The sequence below is a fragment of the Falco cherrug genome, chromosome 7, assembly GCF_023634085.1.
Source record: "Falco cherrug isolate bFalChe1 chromosome 7, bFalChe1.pri, whole genome shotgun sequence".
In the NCBI taxonomy this organism is placed as follows: Eukaryota; Metazoa; Chordata; class Aves; order Falconiformes; family Falconidae; genus Falco; species Falco cherrug.
This window is the reverse complement of record NC_073703.1, coordinates 20,274,851-20,293,110: the sequence shown is the minus strand read 5'-3', so window position 1 is coordinate 20,293,110 and position 18,260 is coordinate 20,274,851. Positions and strand designations below refer to the sequence as shown.

Here is an 18,260-nt window from a genome sequence, read left to right as displayed (position 1 = left end):
CTCTACTGCACACCAAAAAACTTCAGCATCAAAACAGAAGACTTTTGACTGGAAAATTATTAAATAGTCAAAGTCACTTTCTGCTATAGGTTAAACATGACTCGAGTTGCATAGTGCCAGCTTCCAATTTATAAAGCTATTTAGAAGTGTTGTATAAACACAAGAGAAAGTAATTTTCTCCAACTATTTGTACAGTAATTCCTCAGAGGAACACTAAGAGAGAAAACAGAACCAGAAGACACTCGCAAGTATTCATAACTGGCAGATTCACAAACGTGAAACGTCCCACATACTTGTTACAAAAGTCATTTCAATGACAGCTGTTACACCTACTGCTGAGAGCAGCTCTAATAAACAAGAGACAGTCAAATTATTAGAGGGTAGTGAGGATCATATAGAGACTAAACTAGAAAGACAAAACTGGCTAAAATAAAAAGGAACATGTAAGGCTTGCTCTAGCAACACAAAGTGAAAATACTAGCCCATTAACTAATAGGAAAGTTTCTTGCATTAAAAACTCTCTAACCTATTCTATAAAAATATCTTTATGGCTTTTTCAAAAATTGACAGTTATGGCCAGATATTTAACACTATTAACAATTCCAGGGTGGGAATGCAAATCAGAGTAAAAAAAAAAAAAAAAAAGGATACGAATTTGAGTCCTTCAACTAAGCATGGCCCATAGAAAAGCACAAAACCATTTGCCAGAGTGGCACGATCTAAATCACTAGCTAACAGCTAAGAATTTATACCAATCAAAAAAATTATGTGAGATTAGTATAGGGAGTATGTATAGCCTACTAAACCACCACATTCATAACAACAGTGTCTACACTGACAAGTAGTCTAGGCCAACAGGAAAAGAGCTGTAGAGAGAACAGATGCTGTTGAGAAGCTGACATCCACACCATCCACGTTTCAAGGGAGTACTGTTTGTTTGGTGAGGGTTGGTCTTTTTGGCTTGGTTTGTTTTTTTGTGGTGGGGTGTGAGGTTTGGTGTTATTCTTTTGGGGTTTGGGTTTTTTTCACTGGTTTTGTGGGGGTGTTTTGGTTGTTTGTTGCAGTTTTTTTAAACACATAGAGGTAGCTCTAGTCTGAGCCCATGGATTTAATGTCCATTTGCAGCCAGACAGCATAAGAGGCACTACTGGAATGTACTTTCCAGTTTAGCATTATCCATAAGGAATCCAGTATGCGTAGTCAGAGAGCTCCACAAGGTGAACCAAAGCACAGTGTGGAAATAATTGCATAATTCATTTCAAAAGTGCACATCCAAACGAACACATCATGGTGGAGGCACACTGAGATAACCCTTCAGCCATGACCTGAAGTTGGGAGACAGGCTCGTAGAATGGCCTGCCTAAGAACCCTGATAAATTAAAAGCAAGTATTTCAAACAGGAAATTAAAAGATGTTTGCAAGTAAGGAAGTTTAACACTGTTGAAAAGTAACACACACAAGAAAAAGAAGATTAATGCTTCAGTATATAAGGGGCCCTAACTGGCAGAACAATGGGAAAAGTGCAGAAAACGACTTGAGGATTAATTTAACCAGGAATTAAAATATAAATAAAAGAAATGACAGAGGAACATTAAAAGTCAGCATCTGGGTACAGATTAGCAAACATATTTGTACAAAATAAACAGTATACATTCTGTTGCAATAGGCATTGGTGAAGATTCCTAGCAAGAAAACTCTGCCCAACTCACGCATCGTATTTCATTAAGTATGCCCAGCTACTGTAGAGAACCCAGGTCAGAAATAAACTTGCCAAACGGTTTAGAAAATTACTTTTAATGAAGTCAGAAAAAACTGGTTTTTTGTTTACCCAGGTTAAAGAACAGTGCTAGTTTTCTGGTAGGTTAAAACACCACAACAGATAAACAAGAAAAATCATTTGCCCTTGCGTCCACTGAACATTATGAAAAAAAAAAATATATATATATAAATCAGAGGCTTAACCTGCAGCACAGATTTACGCTACATATTAGGACATACACAGTTAACGTATGAGATTCATACTAGCACAGAAATAGCTAAGGGCTGAAAGAGGTTACCTAATAGGTTAAAAAGTTTCCTTTATTATATACATTTAGGAGTAGCTAAACAAACATGCAGCTACAGATGCTGTTGTTAATGGATGGATTTTCACAGTGAAAATAAGAGAAGATGACCTCTTGAGACCCATTCCAGGTACACATTTCTGTAATGTTATACTTTCTGTCACAAAAATACATTACTGATGTTTTATTTTAGTTTATATATGCGTATATACACACAGTAAGAATATGTTTCTCTACGTTTGTAATATTAATTTCTTTTCAGAATCATATCCTTTAAAAATGTGTATGTATTTATCAGACATTACTATTTATTAAAGAAACATCATCATTCTTGGAGAATGCAGTTTACCACTCCTTTAGTACATTTAAGCAGCTTTGCTTGTGCATGTAAATAGGAAGCAAGGAAGGTTTCTTTGTACTCTCCGATTATCACCAGTATTCACTTTGAGATTTCTAGTTATTACTGTACCCTTTCCAAAGTCTTCTATCAATGCCTACAGTTAAAGACTTCTGAGCTTCCAAAATTCTTTATCAAACAATTTGATGGTGAAATCCAACCCAGGTCTACAAGTTAAAACACAATTATCAATTAATCTCTAAATATAGAAAGACTATTAAAGGACCAGCTGGCATTTTAAAATAATGAAAGCCAACACTGTTCTTTGGCATCAGCACTAGCTGGTGTTGCTAAGCTACTGCTGCTGCCCAGACAGTTATACACCATCAGGTATTTAATTCATGCAGGCCAGTGGTCCGGAGGGGAGGAGGGAAAAGAAAAAAAAAAAAAAAAACCCAAAAAAAAAACCCCACAAACCAAAAAACGCCAAACCCCAGCACTCAAAATGCATTTTTTTACCAGTAAAACTCAAATCTTACCATCTGAGTCTATGAGCTGTAATATAATTTGTGTCCATGAGCAAGTGATACACAGAGAAAACCAATTAGCTTTTGGTGCTATTTTAGAGTCCATTTACTTGCCCTGTTGATTTACTTTGGTTTCGTTTTGCTGTAATGTAACTGTAATGTAAATAAATTTTTTAATGTTATATATCTCAATTCTTTTTCCACTTTTAATGTGTGAATCTTGATTTTTGTCAAATAAATGCCTTGATAAATACTAGGAGATTCTGTTTCTGTGGGCCAATGGAGGCTAACAAATAGGAAAACTATCAGCAAGTATGATAATTTTTTGGGCAGTTCGATTACAGCCTATGAAAACAGTGTTACATAGTACATGATCATTGTTCAAAAAATTTCTTTTGAGTTTCTCACAGTTTCTATGAGATACTAGCAGCCTTTTCCTAGTTCTTTCATCACTGATCACACTTATGATTTGCAGCTTCCAAATCCAAACCTGCATTTACTTTTTATAAAAGTAACTTAGCTAGCCCAGGTACCACCATTATATTATTTAACAAAAGTAAGTGTATCAAAAACTCAGAGACTGTCAACTATCTTGCTAATCATAAACATCACCTCAATAGTGCTATTCTGTGGCTTGATTTCATTTTTATTTAGGATGTTATTTTTATGCCCTTAGCAAAGCTGTGTCATTTGGAAGTCAACCTTTTATCTCTGTTGGTGCAGGAGGCGATAATTCTATTGGTAGAAGACAATTCTGACCTCTAAATAATCCTGTCCTTCTTTTCTTCATACACTGTAACCACAAACTTCAACTGTGATGTTTCTTGCATTCCTCATATAATTAAACTAGGACCATTATTAAGATCAATTACGAGTTTAATGCTTTCTGGGTTTGGGTTGGGTTTTTTTTTTCCAATGGTGAATGCACAATCAGTTGAAAAACTATACATGAAAAATATTTAACCATTTTAAACTATCAAACAGTCAATAATTATCACTATTTTGATTATTACAGTTCTCAGCACATTTGTACAACCTTGTTATGCACATTTATATGGTACAGCATATCTATAGCTTACTAAAAATAACAGTTCATCACTTGTCAGATGTTGAAATACAGAAGGAACAGATAGCACATTTCTTAAGAAAGTACTTTGGGGACTGGGGAGGTGTGAATCCTGTCTGAGAACACGCTATTTGCTTATCCTCATCTTCCCACTCCTCAGGCATTTGAAATGGCAGTTGGGGGAGCAAACACTTCTCCCAGTTAAGTGATAAAAGCATTCTTTAACAGACACACACACTGATTTTTATACTAAAAATGCATTTTATTGCCTTACACTAACACAAAAAGTTAATGCCTGCTTCTGAGAAATACAGTAAAACACACTTCATCCAGCTATAACTTCACATTCTAAAATAGCTACATGAGATATCTTTTCATGCTAGAGACTTCACCTTCTCTAATGTACAAGCCTACCTTTCCTTTTTCAGCCTATTCCTTGTTAACTTAATTGGAAAAGAATGGAATCTTTTTTTGAAAACCTATGTTTGTAAAATTATAAAATCACTTTTCATCATCTTCCGGCTGATCTCCTCAAGAAGTATTTTTTTGCTTCATCCGAAGTATCATTATATGTATTTATACCATCAAACCTCTCATTTCCACAAGAGCCTACTGATTAATATAATCACTGCACATTATTGTTAGTCTGCAGGCTCCTTGTGGGCATCTAACAAATATAATTACACTGACTGTTGAATTTTCTGCTTTCAAAAAACAACACTTTACAAAGCATCACATTATTTTTAAGTATAAACTTTTTACATCCTATTCACCTTTAGCATTTTATATGGTCTATGCTGTTAGTCAGAATTTCACATCCATCTGCTTTGTTCCGTCCTGTAGGACTGCCTATAAGGTAGGACCCAATATAACTCTAAAACACAGAACCTATCTCTGGTTGCTCTTGAATAATAACAAAGGAAACAGATGCATGACCAAACATCAACTTTCTAAGAGGTAAGACTACAAAACTCATTTTTGCAACAGCTGGTGACTCACAAGATGTTACTTATATTTTTGCCTGCTTTCATGAGATGACTTCTTGCTTAAAGATTTAACTTATTGGCCAAATGATTGAAACAAGTCACGGTTTCAGTGTGTTATTCTATAATGTTTTACCCAAAACCTTTATGCAAAAATGTACTCCTAACACTGTTCATGTCTAACTTCTTAAACTCTACAGAAGGATGACATCAATTACAGCCTAAATTACCTGTCTGAAATACTTGATCCTGAAGTACTTATACTGCAGGCAAAAGAAGTAAAAAATTCTTGGTTTAACATCTTTGATGTTATATGGTTAACATGCTGATGCAAGATACCAGAAGTATACCTAGACCTTTCTGAATTAGGGAAATATTGCTTAAAACATAGCTCTAATTTCTAAAGTAACTAGTTTTCAAGAATATGCAGTACAGCCCATTACTACATTTTACTGGAGCATGAAGTTTGGCATCAGATTAATTTTTCCCCAAGTCAACTCCAGTAGATACAAAGAAATAACGTTGTTTGGGGACTCTCATACAGTTCCTAAATCTACCTAACTACAAACAAAAAAATCTAATTCTTATCTTCTAGGAGCTCTAGAGTTAAGTACATGTAGACTTACTTTTATATGGGGAAAAACTCATTTTTCACAGACCTATCTTTTTTCACTGACATTATACAAATTGTAACAGACAATTTAGATAAAGGGGAAAAAAAAATCGTAATACCTAAAAATAACCACCTTCCAAAATCAAAAAATTGTTTGTTCCAGAAACATTCAAGACTGAAAAGTAACTGTGACTCTCAATCTGACTCCTCCTTTGCCCATTACTTGCGTTCTCTATTTTTCAAAGCAGGTTAATTAACCAGATACTACGAGATAATTACTTCTGTAGTTTTGGAACCAAAACATCTGATCCAGACAAAACCTCAAGTTTAACCCCAAACGATTCATAGTGTAGGGCAAGCTTTTATACTGCCAGACCACAAAAAGGAACTGCCGACTGGAAGGACATCTACAATTTGTCTAGCGATGACTTAATAGTTCCACAAGTAAAAAGTGTACTGCTTCAGAGGAAGGTTCAATGTCAGAAATAGAAAACAGGTTTGCTTCTTCCTACCTTCCTTCCAATTCCTTTAGATTCACAAACCAATGAAGGATACGAACATTTCAGACAGTCCTCACCTAGAACTGACAGGTATTGTCAGGGGACAACTTTTCCTAATAGCCAGTTTGATATTCAGGCCTTCAAGACATTTCGATTCACAGTAAGTTAGGTTAAGGAAGATGAGCACATGGTCTGTGTTCAGGAAGATGAGCACATGGTCTCTGGTAGACAGCAAAATGCCATTCTGATGCTGGTTGTACTTATTATCTGTATAATACTTTGTTGCTTGTGTCTTTACTGCTTTTAGAGTAAAGGTTCCTTTCCACTCAAAGGACAAATATTATGTACCAACAGAAATTAGTCTGTCAAATCACAGTGCGGGTTTTTTAAAAGCTCAAAGGAAAAGCTGCATTGACTATTTATACTACTTAGCTAGCTAAGAAAATATTTACTGAATAAACATGAAATTCAGAAGCTGATATTAATGTTTCAGTATTGATGCTGGTTACTGCATACTACAATAGTATTTCACAGAATGTCAAAGTACAGTCTGATGGTGAAGCTCCACTTCAAATCTGTGACCTGATTTCATGAGAAGGGGAGGAAAGGAAGTAATTCTTAAATGACTTCCTAAAGTTCTTTAGGCCCAGAATAATACTTGTTACACAAGTATAAATAGAACAAAAGGTATGTCCATGATTCCATGTCTTTTAAGAACCCTTTAAAAAGGCTACTGTCTTTTCTCCTACCAGAACAAGCATAAAGAGTTGGGTATATTAAGGACTTAAGCCGTATATTAAATGTAGTTCCCACCTACCACAGCAATGTTACTAATGTCCTTCTGAAAGGACAACATTGCTAGTACAATTCCTACCTTCACACATAAAAGGCAACATGGAAAAGTTGTTAACATTTTACCCAATCTGTACAATGTTATCAGGGAGAGAAAGTGCACCTGCCACCCCATCTGTTCTCTCTTCCAGTCTCATCTTCACGATTTTCTCTCTGTACCATGCAGCAGGTTCTGTGGTAGAAGTGCCAGAGATGCATCAGAGACATCACGTGATCCAGCTGTAAGAGATTCCTCCATGTACAGACACATCAATAATGTGGACTCCAGGGCATGAGCTTGTTATTTCACATGTATTTTTGACACCCCACCCCATCCCATTGCATTTTGTGGTTTGCTTTTTTCTGGTTTCAAAATGTTATTTTAAGCATGAAAATTATTTGTTCTATTCAGATGCATTTAAACAAGTCTCCATTTAAGTCAACCTTTTCAAGTATCCTTTATAACCAAATACTTGCAACTAAAACCGAGAAATATTCTTCTTCAACGCCCTCTTTTGCTCTTTACATGTAATGAGTGAGCGAGTGGCTGTATGGTGCTTAAGTACCAGCTGGGGTTAAACCATGACAATTATTTCACATGAAAATCTGTTTGAAACTACTGCAAAACAAAAACCTCAAAACTAACACATCTTGAAATAACATGGCTTTTTCAGAAAGAAACTGTAAAAACAGGAAGGACTACAAAGGCATCCATTCGGTTTAGGAGACAGGGTGATCAATACAATTCCTTGATTATTACTATTTGCAATAAATACAATAACCTTTCCAAAACAAAACACATACTTCTCAACTGCCAATATGTCTGTATAAGCAAGCAAGAGGAGGCTCAAGTACTCTTCATCTGGAGATCCCACACTTTCATTAGGAGTTTTCTAAATATATTTTTTACTGCAAGATCATGAACCTGAAAACTGACACTTCCCACAAGAATGTGTAAGTGGCCTTTCCCCCTCCTGGAAAATTTACACGTTAAGGGGAAAAAATGTAGAGCCAAGACAGTACCTTGATAGTTCAGATTACCTGGAACATGTAAAACAAACTGGGTTCCCTTCACACCAAGTCAGGACTTGAACCTTTGCTTCCTTCATCCCTCATGACCCTGACCGCTACACTCCTAGCTGTATAGAAAGACTGCAGCACTTCAGGTTTTGTAGTCTGATTTTTCACAAGTTTTAAAAAGGTTTTGAATTTAGCCTCTGGAAAGATAAAATTTCTTTGAACCATAGCTACTTTCAATATATGACAAAACCACTTTCTACCAACATTATTTTCAGAATAACATAGCAGTCAGTATGCTAGCCACAGGTTCACAGCACTGTTTTAATGAGCGTGCCTTAAAATTCTTTATGATAGTTTACAGAGTCAGGAATTGAAAATCTCCTATTTTAGTACCACTGATCAAAAAATGGTTTCAGTACTATAACAAAAGGATACCATTCAGATAACTATTCTGCTAGAACCATAATCAATAGAATGCATAACAGTGACATAAAGACTTATGTTTATTAATGATTAATTACACTGTTCATTGACTCTTTTATGAATGCTGAAATATTATTTGGGGGGGGGGGGTATTTATTTTGTTGGGTTTTTTAAACTAAAGAGTAGCCTTACTGTCTGTAGGAGGTCAAAAAACTACCACAAGTCTCAAAAATAGCTGCATTCACAATTTCCACCTAGAAGAAAACAAATTTATTCTCTGAAGAGTGAATGTAAAAGTAACATTATAAAGCTACACATTTATTATCTCTCAGTGCCTCTGTATTAAGTGTGTTCATCTTAAAAACACCTGGATTTATCTCATCTAGCACTGAAAGCTTATCTAAAATCTTCAGATTAAGCCATCCTCTCTTCTGCTACAAACAGTAGCAAAACCAAACTCATAAATTATGTCACTCATATGAAAAGAATTCTGCTGAGATGGACACTCTATAGGTGAACAGCAATAATAAAAATGTATAGTTATCAATGAGAAGATTATTTGCTTGTTCTGCAGGACATAAGTTACTCATGATGATGGCATCCAGACAGCAAGAAAGTTCATATTAAAAATGGAAAGTAAACTTGTAAAGTTAGCAGCTCTTCATAAATTAGACACAAAAGTTTAAACTTAAAATGCTGTTTCAACTATCCATGTTTAAATCAAGCTGTTTTAAAGATCAGAAACCCAGAAATACATTGTTTGCCTTCTCCAAGGAAAGCATTCATATTCTTCAGAGTACTTACATTTTCTCATTTTTATCTAGATACAAGAGGCAAGTCTACATTTATTATGTCATAAAATTACTCTTTTTTTTTTTTTTTTTTTAAATCACAATGTCTCACTGTAAGTGCTGCAGCAGTAATTCAGAGAAGTATTTCCCATTTACTATAACTTAGCCCAAAGCTACTGAAGATTCTCAAAAGTAACATGCACAGAGCACCCACCTGGCCCCCAGAACTGGCTGTTTCACTCTGCAGACCCGCATCAAATTACTGCTGTAGATATCACTGCTATGGAGTAAGATTCTGCTGTCATGGTTTAACCCCAGCTGGCAGCTCAGCCCTACACAGCTGCTCACTCACTCCCCCAATAGGATGGGGCAGAGAATAAGAAGAGTAAAAGTGAGGAAACTCGTGGGTTGAGACAAAGACAGCATAAAAAGTAACGCATTAGCCACGTGCACAAGCAAAGCAAAGCAAGGCATTCATTCACCTCTTCCCATCAACATGGTGGTCAGCCATGGCCAGGAAAGCCGGGCTCCTTGGGAAGACAAACACCATCACTCCCAATGTCCCCCCCTTCCTCTTCCTTCCCCCAGTTTATATGCCGAGCGTGACGCCACATGGTGTGGAATATCCCGTGGGTCAGTTGGGGACAGCTGTCCCAGTGGTGTCCCCTCCTGACTGCTTGTGCCTCCCAACCTGCTCGCTGTGGGGTGGGGTGAGAGGCAGAAAGGCCTTGGCTCTGTGTGAGCTCTGCTCAGCAGGAACTGAAACATCCCTGTTACCCACACTGTTGTCAGCACAGGGCCAAAACACAGCCCCATAGCAGCTACTATGAAGAAAATTAACCTAACCCAGCTGAAACCAGCACATCTGCCCAGTAGAAAGGATAAGTGTTGATTTTTAGAGAGTTCACATCCTCTGCATATACAATTTTCAGATTGGCCTTACAGGTTCTACCTCAATTAGCAAAGAGTAAATGGAACAGAAGCAAATCTTTTTCCAATAGAATTGATGCTTAAGAAGAGAGCATTCCCACCATACACATATTGGATGGGTAACTACTTCAGACAAGCTCTAGTCTGGTACTGAGACTTAATACCTGCTAGCAGTCAGTTCGTATTTTCTACGCTCTTAAAGCACATCTTCTGGTTTCATTTGATCGCCCAGGAATCAAGTTTGTGCGCTCTGAGAATGCCCCCCCCCCCCCCAACATGAATGAACAGTGGGTGAGAGCACACACGTGATCAGAACTAAAGCACTGACAGAGATGTATCTGCAGACTACCAAAAATGACAAACTACTGAGAAAACTGAAGTTTCAAACAGCATAAGTACTTTTAAAGGAACTATGAACACTTGATTCTTAAAAATCCAGCTTGTAGCCTCTGGTTGTGGGATAAGACACTGTGATTCTGTGACTTTGCCAAAGAGGGAAGGCTTAGCTTTGGGGCATTCTGGTCTTAAAATATTGCCTGCACATAACTTATGAACCTCTAGATGTATAAATACTGCTCAACGATAAATTCCCCAGCTTTGTCATATTTGCACAGTATTCCTTTAAATCAGCCTGGTAACTCCATTAACTGGTAATGACCACACCATATTGTGCTTCTGGAAGAGTATCTTTCTTTAAATCCACTCCTGAAACAGTTACACTCCTGTAAGTTACATATTTTCCCGCAGTTCCCACCTTACAGAGTCCCATTCTCTGTTCTGCCCCTTGATTCCAGAAGGCTGAGGAGTGAGCAGAAAAATGAATTGTGAAAGAAAAGCCAATTAAGCATGACAATTCACAACTCATTCCTTCAATAAATTGCAACATAGGACTAAAATGGAGGTGTAATAAGTTCAGCAGCTGCTAATGACTGGATAATTGACCTTGGAAATTCCCACTTCAACTAAGCTACTTATCTATTCCTAAGTTTCTCAGTAGACTGTAACTGTTCCACACAGCTAGCTGTTACAAGTTCTGGGGCAGTATTTACCGTCTTCACAGTAAATGCTCATACAAGTCCAGCATAAAAGAACACCTGGAAAAGACAACCAGAATTCAAGAAAAATATCTGATTCCTTAAGAGACTTAGACATACACCCATCTTTCTACTACAAGTTAAAAAACCAACCAAACAACAACAAACAAAAAAACCCAACAACAAACCCAGCTTGCATCATATGCTAATAACAGTAAAAGCCTTATTCAAATTGTGGTATTTTTATTCTGCGGTCTGGTTGCCTACAGAAAAAGATTTCAGAACACAGGTAATTTATAATACTACAGGATAAAAAAAAAATAATGATGCTACTTCTCTAAAGATAGGACACTCCCCCCATATCATAATGGGATATCTTTGCTTTATTCAGCTATTCCTTCCCATAACACAAAGTTTTTAAATTAATTTGCATGATCAAATGCTTCTCGGCCCCATAAGGCTTGGGCAACAGAATATACTCAGAAGCAATAAAAGCTGATTTGAAACAAATAATGCTGGCTTCCACGAGTCTGCTATTTTCCAGCACACTGAATACACTTAGCCCCAAATCCTCAGGAAATCACAAATGGCCGTTTTACCCTGTATAGTTCAAAGAATAAGAAAAGAACACTGTCTTCTTTCTAATTGTTCCTCTTTCAGGCTGCCTAATTAGCTATCAATTCATCCAGATAAGGAAACTATATTTTCACCCATGAATCCACTGTTCCAAAGCTCTGCTTTAGATGGGACTCCAGGAAGTACAGAGAAGCCTTCTTACTCCTTATGCTTATATGATGCATACGACCTCATCTGATACCAGTTAAAATCTGTGGTGTTAGTGTATCTAATAACTTCTAACATATGTTATTGCATATTGCAGTTCTTGAGGAGTTAACATTGATCAGTTAAACACTAGAGTACTACTTTCTCAAATTTATTACTTTACCAATCTAGCTGCTCTTATTTTGTGACTATCACACCAGCTCAAACCTACCATGAATTGTTAGCCAGATCCAGTAGTGACTCATTTATTGGAAAGGAGACTAAACAGGCAAAAGACAGGTTAACAAATCATTCGTAGGACCTCCAAGGTGGATCCATTTCCTGGACTTCTAAATTTCATCAATATGAAGCAAGGAACATCAAGGTAACTGTTCTAGTGCATGGGATGCATTGTCCTTCAGGAATGACATAAAATCTTCAACAGCCACATAGGGAAATCAGTTCCATGTGATCCCTGGACCCAAATATATTTGATAATCTGCATCAGAGGTCTGGTAAGTCTCCTGAAGAGGAAAACTTCTTCAGTACAGAAATTTACCTGCTTAATTCCCAAAACAGCAATACCAACTACTTCCAAAAGAAACCTGAAAGAATTTGTGTATTTTCAGAGACGGAACACTGTCTGAACCAGTAGCAAACTTCGCAGAATAACAAATTATCCACCATGAACTAATCGTCATGATCATGGAGTCCACAGATTTGAATTCTACTGTTAGAACAATCATTTACAGAGCAGGGATCTGGTCAGATAATCCTACCCAGACAGCTAATAACCTCGCTGCTGTTACAACAGATGTTCAGGAAGTTTCTAATGACTTACGCAAATTCTAGAAAAAAAACACTGAGTTTCATCTAAGAAAGTTGTAGATTAAGCACTCAAGTTGTGCGGATAACCAGGGTACTCAAAACAAGCAACCCATACTATATACTGTCATAGAGAATCACATAGCACACTCAGAGTAGCGATGGATGTTTTGATCAAAACTACTTGAAATCCATGCTAGAGTTTTTTTACACCTACAGCAGGTGGACAAGAAAGCTACCGTTTAAGTCCTAGGTATGAGGTGATCAGCTCTGAGACAATAAATGCTATGCATCAGCAGTTTTTACAAGTTCAGTATATACAATATATGTCACTCAATACTAGCAATAAGTTTACTTTGCCTCAAACAGCTTAGCTCTACTTTCACAATAACAGACTCTGTTGGCAGCAGGCTTTTCATGCAAACTAAAGCTCATTCCTCTGAGCTACAAATACCATCACTCTAGTACCTCCTTTATTTCACCTGACTATCCACAAGCAATACTGGAAAACCCCAAAAGGGAAAGAAAACAAGGAAAGGAGAAAGGAGGGGGGGGGGAAAAATCTGTACCTGAAATGGAGAAGAGATAAATACAATTGCTAACAAATATATATTTATTTTTGTAATCTCCCCTTCACTTCCACATTGATTCTGCACAGGAACATGCTAAAACAACCTGCTGCATGTGAGGAACACTCAGTCACAGACTAGTAGAAGCTTTTGAAAGTAACTCCTCTACGTGTCATCTGAGGGATTTAAACCTCTTTTGTACAACATCATTGAGGAACACAGAGAAGGCTCTACACTCATCTTTCTCAGTTAATGACATAAACAAGTATATAATGTATTTCATATTTTCCACAACAGAGAAGCTGGGTCTGAGTTCACCTTGACAATCCCCTCTATATATGTTTCCCTTTTCAAAGAACACAAAAAGCACAAACCTCTAAGACATACTATACAAAAGCTGTTTTTAAACCAGAGAACTTCAAAACGGTTCAAAACCATTTTTTTTTTTTGAGCATGGGATATGGACAATAATAGCAGAATTGAGAAGAAACTTAATACAAAGGAGAAGCAGCACAAGATCTTCCAGCAACACACTTCTACACAAGAATACAACTGATTTCAGATAACTATATATAAAAGAAGAGATAGCTTATACTTCGCTGTATGTTCTAAGATTTTAGTGCCATGGTATGATTTTAGAAACCTGAGTAATCTTATGATTTAACTTTCATTAATGCTTTCCGATACTAGAGATAACTCTAGTCTCTGAGGCTGGTATTTTTCTCAGAATGCTGGGATCAAGGCAGGGTGGGGAGGATAAACAACCTATTGCCAACTTCTAAATAATTTTAAGAAATTACTGCAGACAGCAAGATTTGCTCTTGCAGTCACACTAATATAGCTCTTACCAGGTGGTTCACTAGTATCCTAACAGCAGTAACAGTAACCATAAATATTTGGCTCGCTTAGCTGAAGCGTTACAATCAATCCGGGCACGTACAAAGCCTGTAAAACTACAAACTGGTGTACGTTTTGGATTCTTAAGGACTAAGAATGAAGAAATATTTTCTCATACTCAAGCAACTATAGACCTACAGGAGAGACAAAGAGCCTCGATACTGCTTATACTTTTGGGATAAGTTTCAGCGATCTACCAGAACACCGATTTTAAGACCTATGCATCCATGAACAAAATAAGGCTAATATTCAATTCTTCAGGTTCCTCAAAGGATCAAAGACACTTATGTTCATACACCCTACATGAAAAAGCACATACTTTTACCCAACCAAGAGAATGTGAAGATGAAATTGCCATTCTCCTGAATGAAAAACCGCAACAGGAACAAACCGCCTGCCATTTCACCACACAGCTTGTAAGATCTTGCCAATGATTTTCTGCCTATACAGAATCAACCAGCTCATCTAACCTCCAAATTCACTTGTGCTCAGTGTGAGGTTGACTCTCATTAATTACCTTCACATGTCTTAATACAAAATACATGAAAATATTTTTTTCTCTTCTTAACATGGTGTTATAAAAGGGAAGACAAAACAAAATGCTTTAATTTTGGGGATGATGCTTAAATTAGCTCTGAATTCTTCAAAGTTTTATGTAAATTATGGTGCCTTGTTCTTTAAAATAAGCTCTCACTGGTGCAGTCACTTGATTTGATTCCAAAAAAAAAAGCGAGAAATCAGAACCTTTCCTTGCATTTGATTAGAGAATTTTCTGTGAGGATTGTAATATGCAGCCTTTTTTTTTTTTTTTTTTTATCAGCTAGATTGTTGCAAACACTGTGAAGTTATTGTAAAAAACATTTAAAAGATTCTTCGCAAATTTTTGCAGCCTTCATTTATATTGACAGGGCAGCTGGTGTCAAAAAATGCTGAAAAGTGCCAATGCCAATACTATCCTGTTTTAGGATGTCCATTTCTAATGACATGGAAGCTACGGTATATCACACACTTCCCCCCACCTTCCCATGCCCACCCCCCACCCCCCCCCCCCAAAAAAAAAAAAAAAAGGTTTAGAATTGTTACTTCACCATCAAACAACTCAAGTTATTTACTTCCAGCCAGGGGAGGGGGGGGGGGGGGGGGGCACCCGGAAGTAGATTGAAGGGAGTGCATATTTATGCCTGATTTTGGCACCAAGTAAAGAAAAAAAGGTTACTTCCATTATTTTTCTCTCATGTCATTTAAATCACTTTTGTTTTTTCTTTAATTGTATTTTCCAGAAGCAAGCTAAAAATGTTCATTCTTCCACAGAAATACTTTTCAGCTGTGAGTGACAATATACATTGAACTCACTAAACACCTCAAAAAGCTTTTAAGAAAATGCTGCATAAGCAAATAACTTGGGCTCAAAAAGTTCTTTAGAGCTTACCAATACTTCAAAACTACTCTATTTTTACCTTTCTTGAGACTTACGAGATAAGAAGATTAGGAGGAAAGCATGGTTATTCTCATGGTCCAAAAGATCATTTATAAAGCAAGCTCTCTGTTTAGGAAGCAACGTGTAACTGCCTCACTCTGATAACACAGGGCAATAAAGCCTTCTAGAGTCAACGATTTTGCAATACTGTGTGCCATTTACAATTCACACCACAGGCTGGAATCACGGCTTTCTTCCCTACGATGAGCAAGTAACATCCATGAAATCCACCTGGAAAACATACCTTTCTATGGGTTGCCTTGCACAGAGAGAAGAGCAGAAGGCATCCACAAGCAGAAAACCAGCGTATTTTACAGCATACTGATAACCCCCAAAGTCTCTTTTCACGAAGGTTACAGGAGCTGGGGAAAGCAGGTGTTAGTGAAAAAGTTGTGCCTACTGGAGTCCACAATCAGATGTGTACATTCCTGCTTGGTCTATCAAGATAAGAAACCGAGCCTGCCTAAGCTGTGTTGTTTTAGTACCACATCAATATGTAAGCAGCCAGATTCTTAATTTAAAATTCACACCTCATCATAACATATAGCTGCATATTTGCTTGCAGAGGTTCAAACTCAACAGAATTATTATTACAGCATCAAGGCTCCTACTGCAAACTGACGCTTTTTTTCAAGACTATGCAAAATCCTGGCAAAATCAAGAAAAATATCTTAATAACTAATCCAAAGCTACTCTTCCGCTCTGAAGGACTCAAAAAAATTATTGAGTAACATGCTGTGTAACAGCATATTAAACAGTAATTTTTTAAATTACACCATTTCTGCCACATGCTCGGTACTGAATAACCCAAATGACTTACCTAACAGTTCTGGTTTCTAATAAGCACTTTTACAGCTGAAAACCCTCTCATCCGTTAAAAGAGCTGAAAAGATACACTTGAAGCCAGTAACACATTAAATTAAATGGACCAAATCTTCACGGATAACCCGATCTGTTACTAGCGTCCTCAGAAATGTCTTTCTTCAGAACCCTCAAGCCCATTTTGCCGCTTTTGAGAGAAACTCGCACAGACCAGTACTATAATAAGGCACCCACGCGTGCGTTGTACCCAGACACACAAACGCCCATAATCAGCGCTGAGTGAGGCCACATGAACCAAGAGTGCTACCAACTGTTTTTTTGCTGTTTTGTTTTTTAAAAAAAATAAAATAATTACACTAGCAGGACACAATAGAAAGCCAACGAGAAAGCCACAAAGGAGTGAGGGGGACCGTGATTTGGGCACCTGCTTTCAGAACAGGGAAGGTTTTACCTCAGACACCCAGCGCTGCGGGACGGAGGACCCCAAGGCCCTTTCCCGCCCTCCCCTCAGCGGGGGCCCGGCCCGCCGCTCCCGCCCGGCTCCCCTCCCGCCCCGCCACCTGCCGCACGGCGCGGGTCGCAGCCCTGCGCGGGGCCATGAGGAGCGGCCGCACCTCGGGGTGAAGCCCCGCACACCGCCGGAGCCCGTACAGCAGGCGTCAGGGACAGCAGCAGCAGCCGCCCGTGAAGCGGACAGCGGCTGCCGGGGCGACACCGAAGGTCAGTTCGCTCTGCCAAGTTCCATCCGGCGCTGCAGCTCGCCCGCCCAGCCGCCCCGGCCGGCCCATCCCGCACGCCGCTGCCCGGCTCAGGGGCCGCCCGGGGCGGCGGGAGCTCAGAGCCGCCACGAGCGCGGCTCTCTCACCTCACCGCCCGGCTGTGGTGCCCCGCGGGAAGGAGTCTCGGCCGCCGGCCCCGCTCCTCAGGGACTAGAGACGAGGCCCGGGGATGCCGCCGCCCGCGTCTCACCTGTAGCCGCGAACCCACAGCCCTGAGGCGCTGCCGGCGGCTCCCCCCGCCCCCCTCCCCGCTCGCCCCCCGACTCACCGAGAAGCCGGCCCAGAAGGGGCAGGAGTGGCGGACGCGGGCCGAGGTGGTGAGCGCCAGGGCGGCGAAGCTGACGGCCACGATGAGGCAGCCGAGCACCATCTGCGTGACCCCCAGCGCCAGCATGGCCCGCGAGCGGGCGCGGTGCTCGCGCAGGCGGGACAGGCTGCGGGACAGCGCGGTGGGGCTGAGGGAGCGCGCCCCGCCGGGGGGCCGCGCCGCCCCGCCGCCGCCCACCGGCATCCTCCGCCGGGCCCCTCACGGCTCGGCCGGCCGGCGCCGCCTCCTCCCGCCGCTGCCACCGCCCCCCGCGCCCGGCGGGGAGGGCGCGCTCCGCGGAGCAGCCGGGCGCGGGCGCTGCGGGGCGGCGGGCAGCCGCGGCGCATGGAGGAGGAGCCGCGCTGCCGCCGCGGCCACCGGCGCGGGCCCGGCCGCCGGCGGGCAGGGCACGGAGCGGCGGGGCGGGAGAGGGGCGGCCCGGCCGCCACCACCGCCTCCTCTCCCCGCTGCAGGCGCGGGGGGGCTACGGCGCGCAGCGCGCGGGCGCGGCTCGCCCTCAGCCTCCGGCGGGGGCGGCCCCGGCCCCAGCCCCGCCACACGCCCGGGGGCCGCCGAGCCCCGCCGCGGTGCCTGTGCCCCCCGCCGCGGCGAGGAGGAAGGGCTGCTGGCGGCCGATGGCGGGCGGCGGCCCTGCCGGGAGAGCGACGGGGCCCGGCCCCAGCACCCGGACAGCGCCGAGCCGT

At 40.4% G+C, this 18,260-nt stretch overlaps 1 protein-coding gene across 5 annotated transcripts in view; it reads right to left on the bottom strand.

The window, feature by feature from the left end:
• ENTREP2 (endosomal transmembrane epsin interactor 2) overlaps positions 1 to 17,987 on the bottom strand; it is a 145,872-nt gene extending 127,885 nt beyond the window's left edge. For 3 of the 5 annotated variants that reach the window (XM_055716591.1, XM_055716596.1, XM_055716594.1), the window contains exon 1: positions 17,518 to 17,987. In XM_055716591.1, coding sequence (XP_055572566.1) covers positions 17,518 to 17,760 — 243 coding nt within the window. In that variant the 5' untranslated portion in view covers positions 17,761 to 17,987. The remainder of the gene's footprint in view (positions 1 to 17,517) is intronic. The other 2 variants (XM_055716592.1, XM_055716595.1) reach the window with 2 other exon arrangements.
• Positions 17,988 to 18,260: the final 273 nt, after the last annotated feature.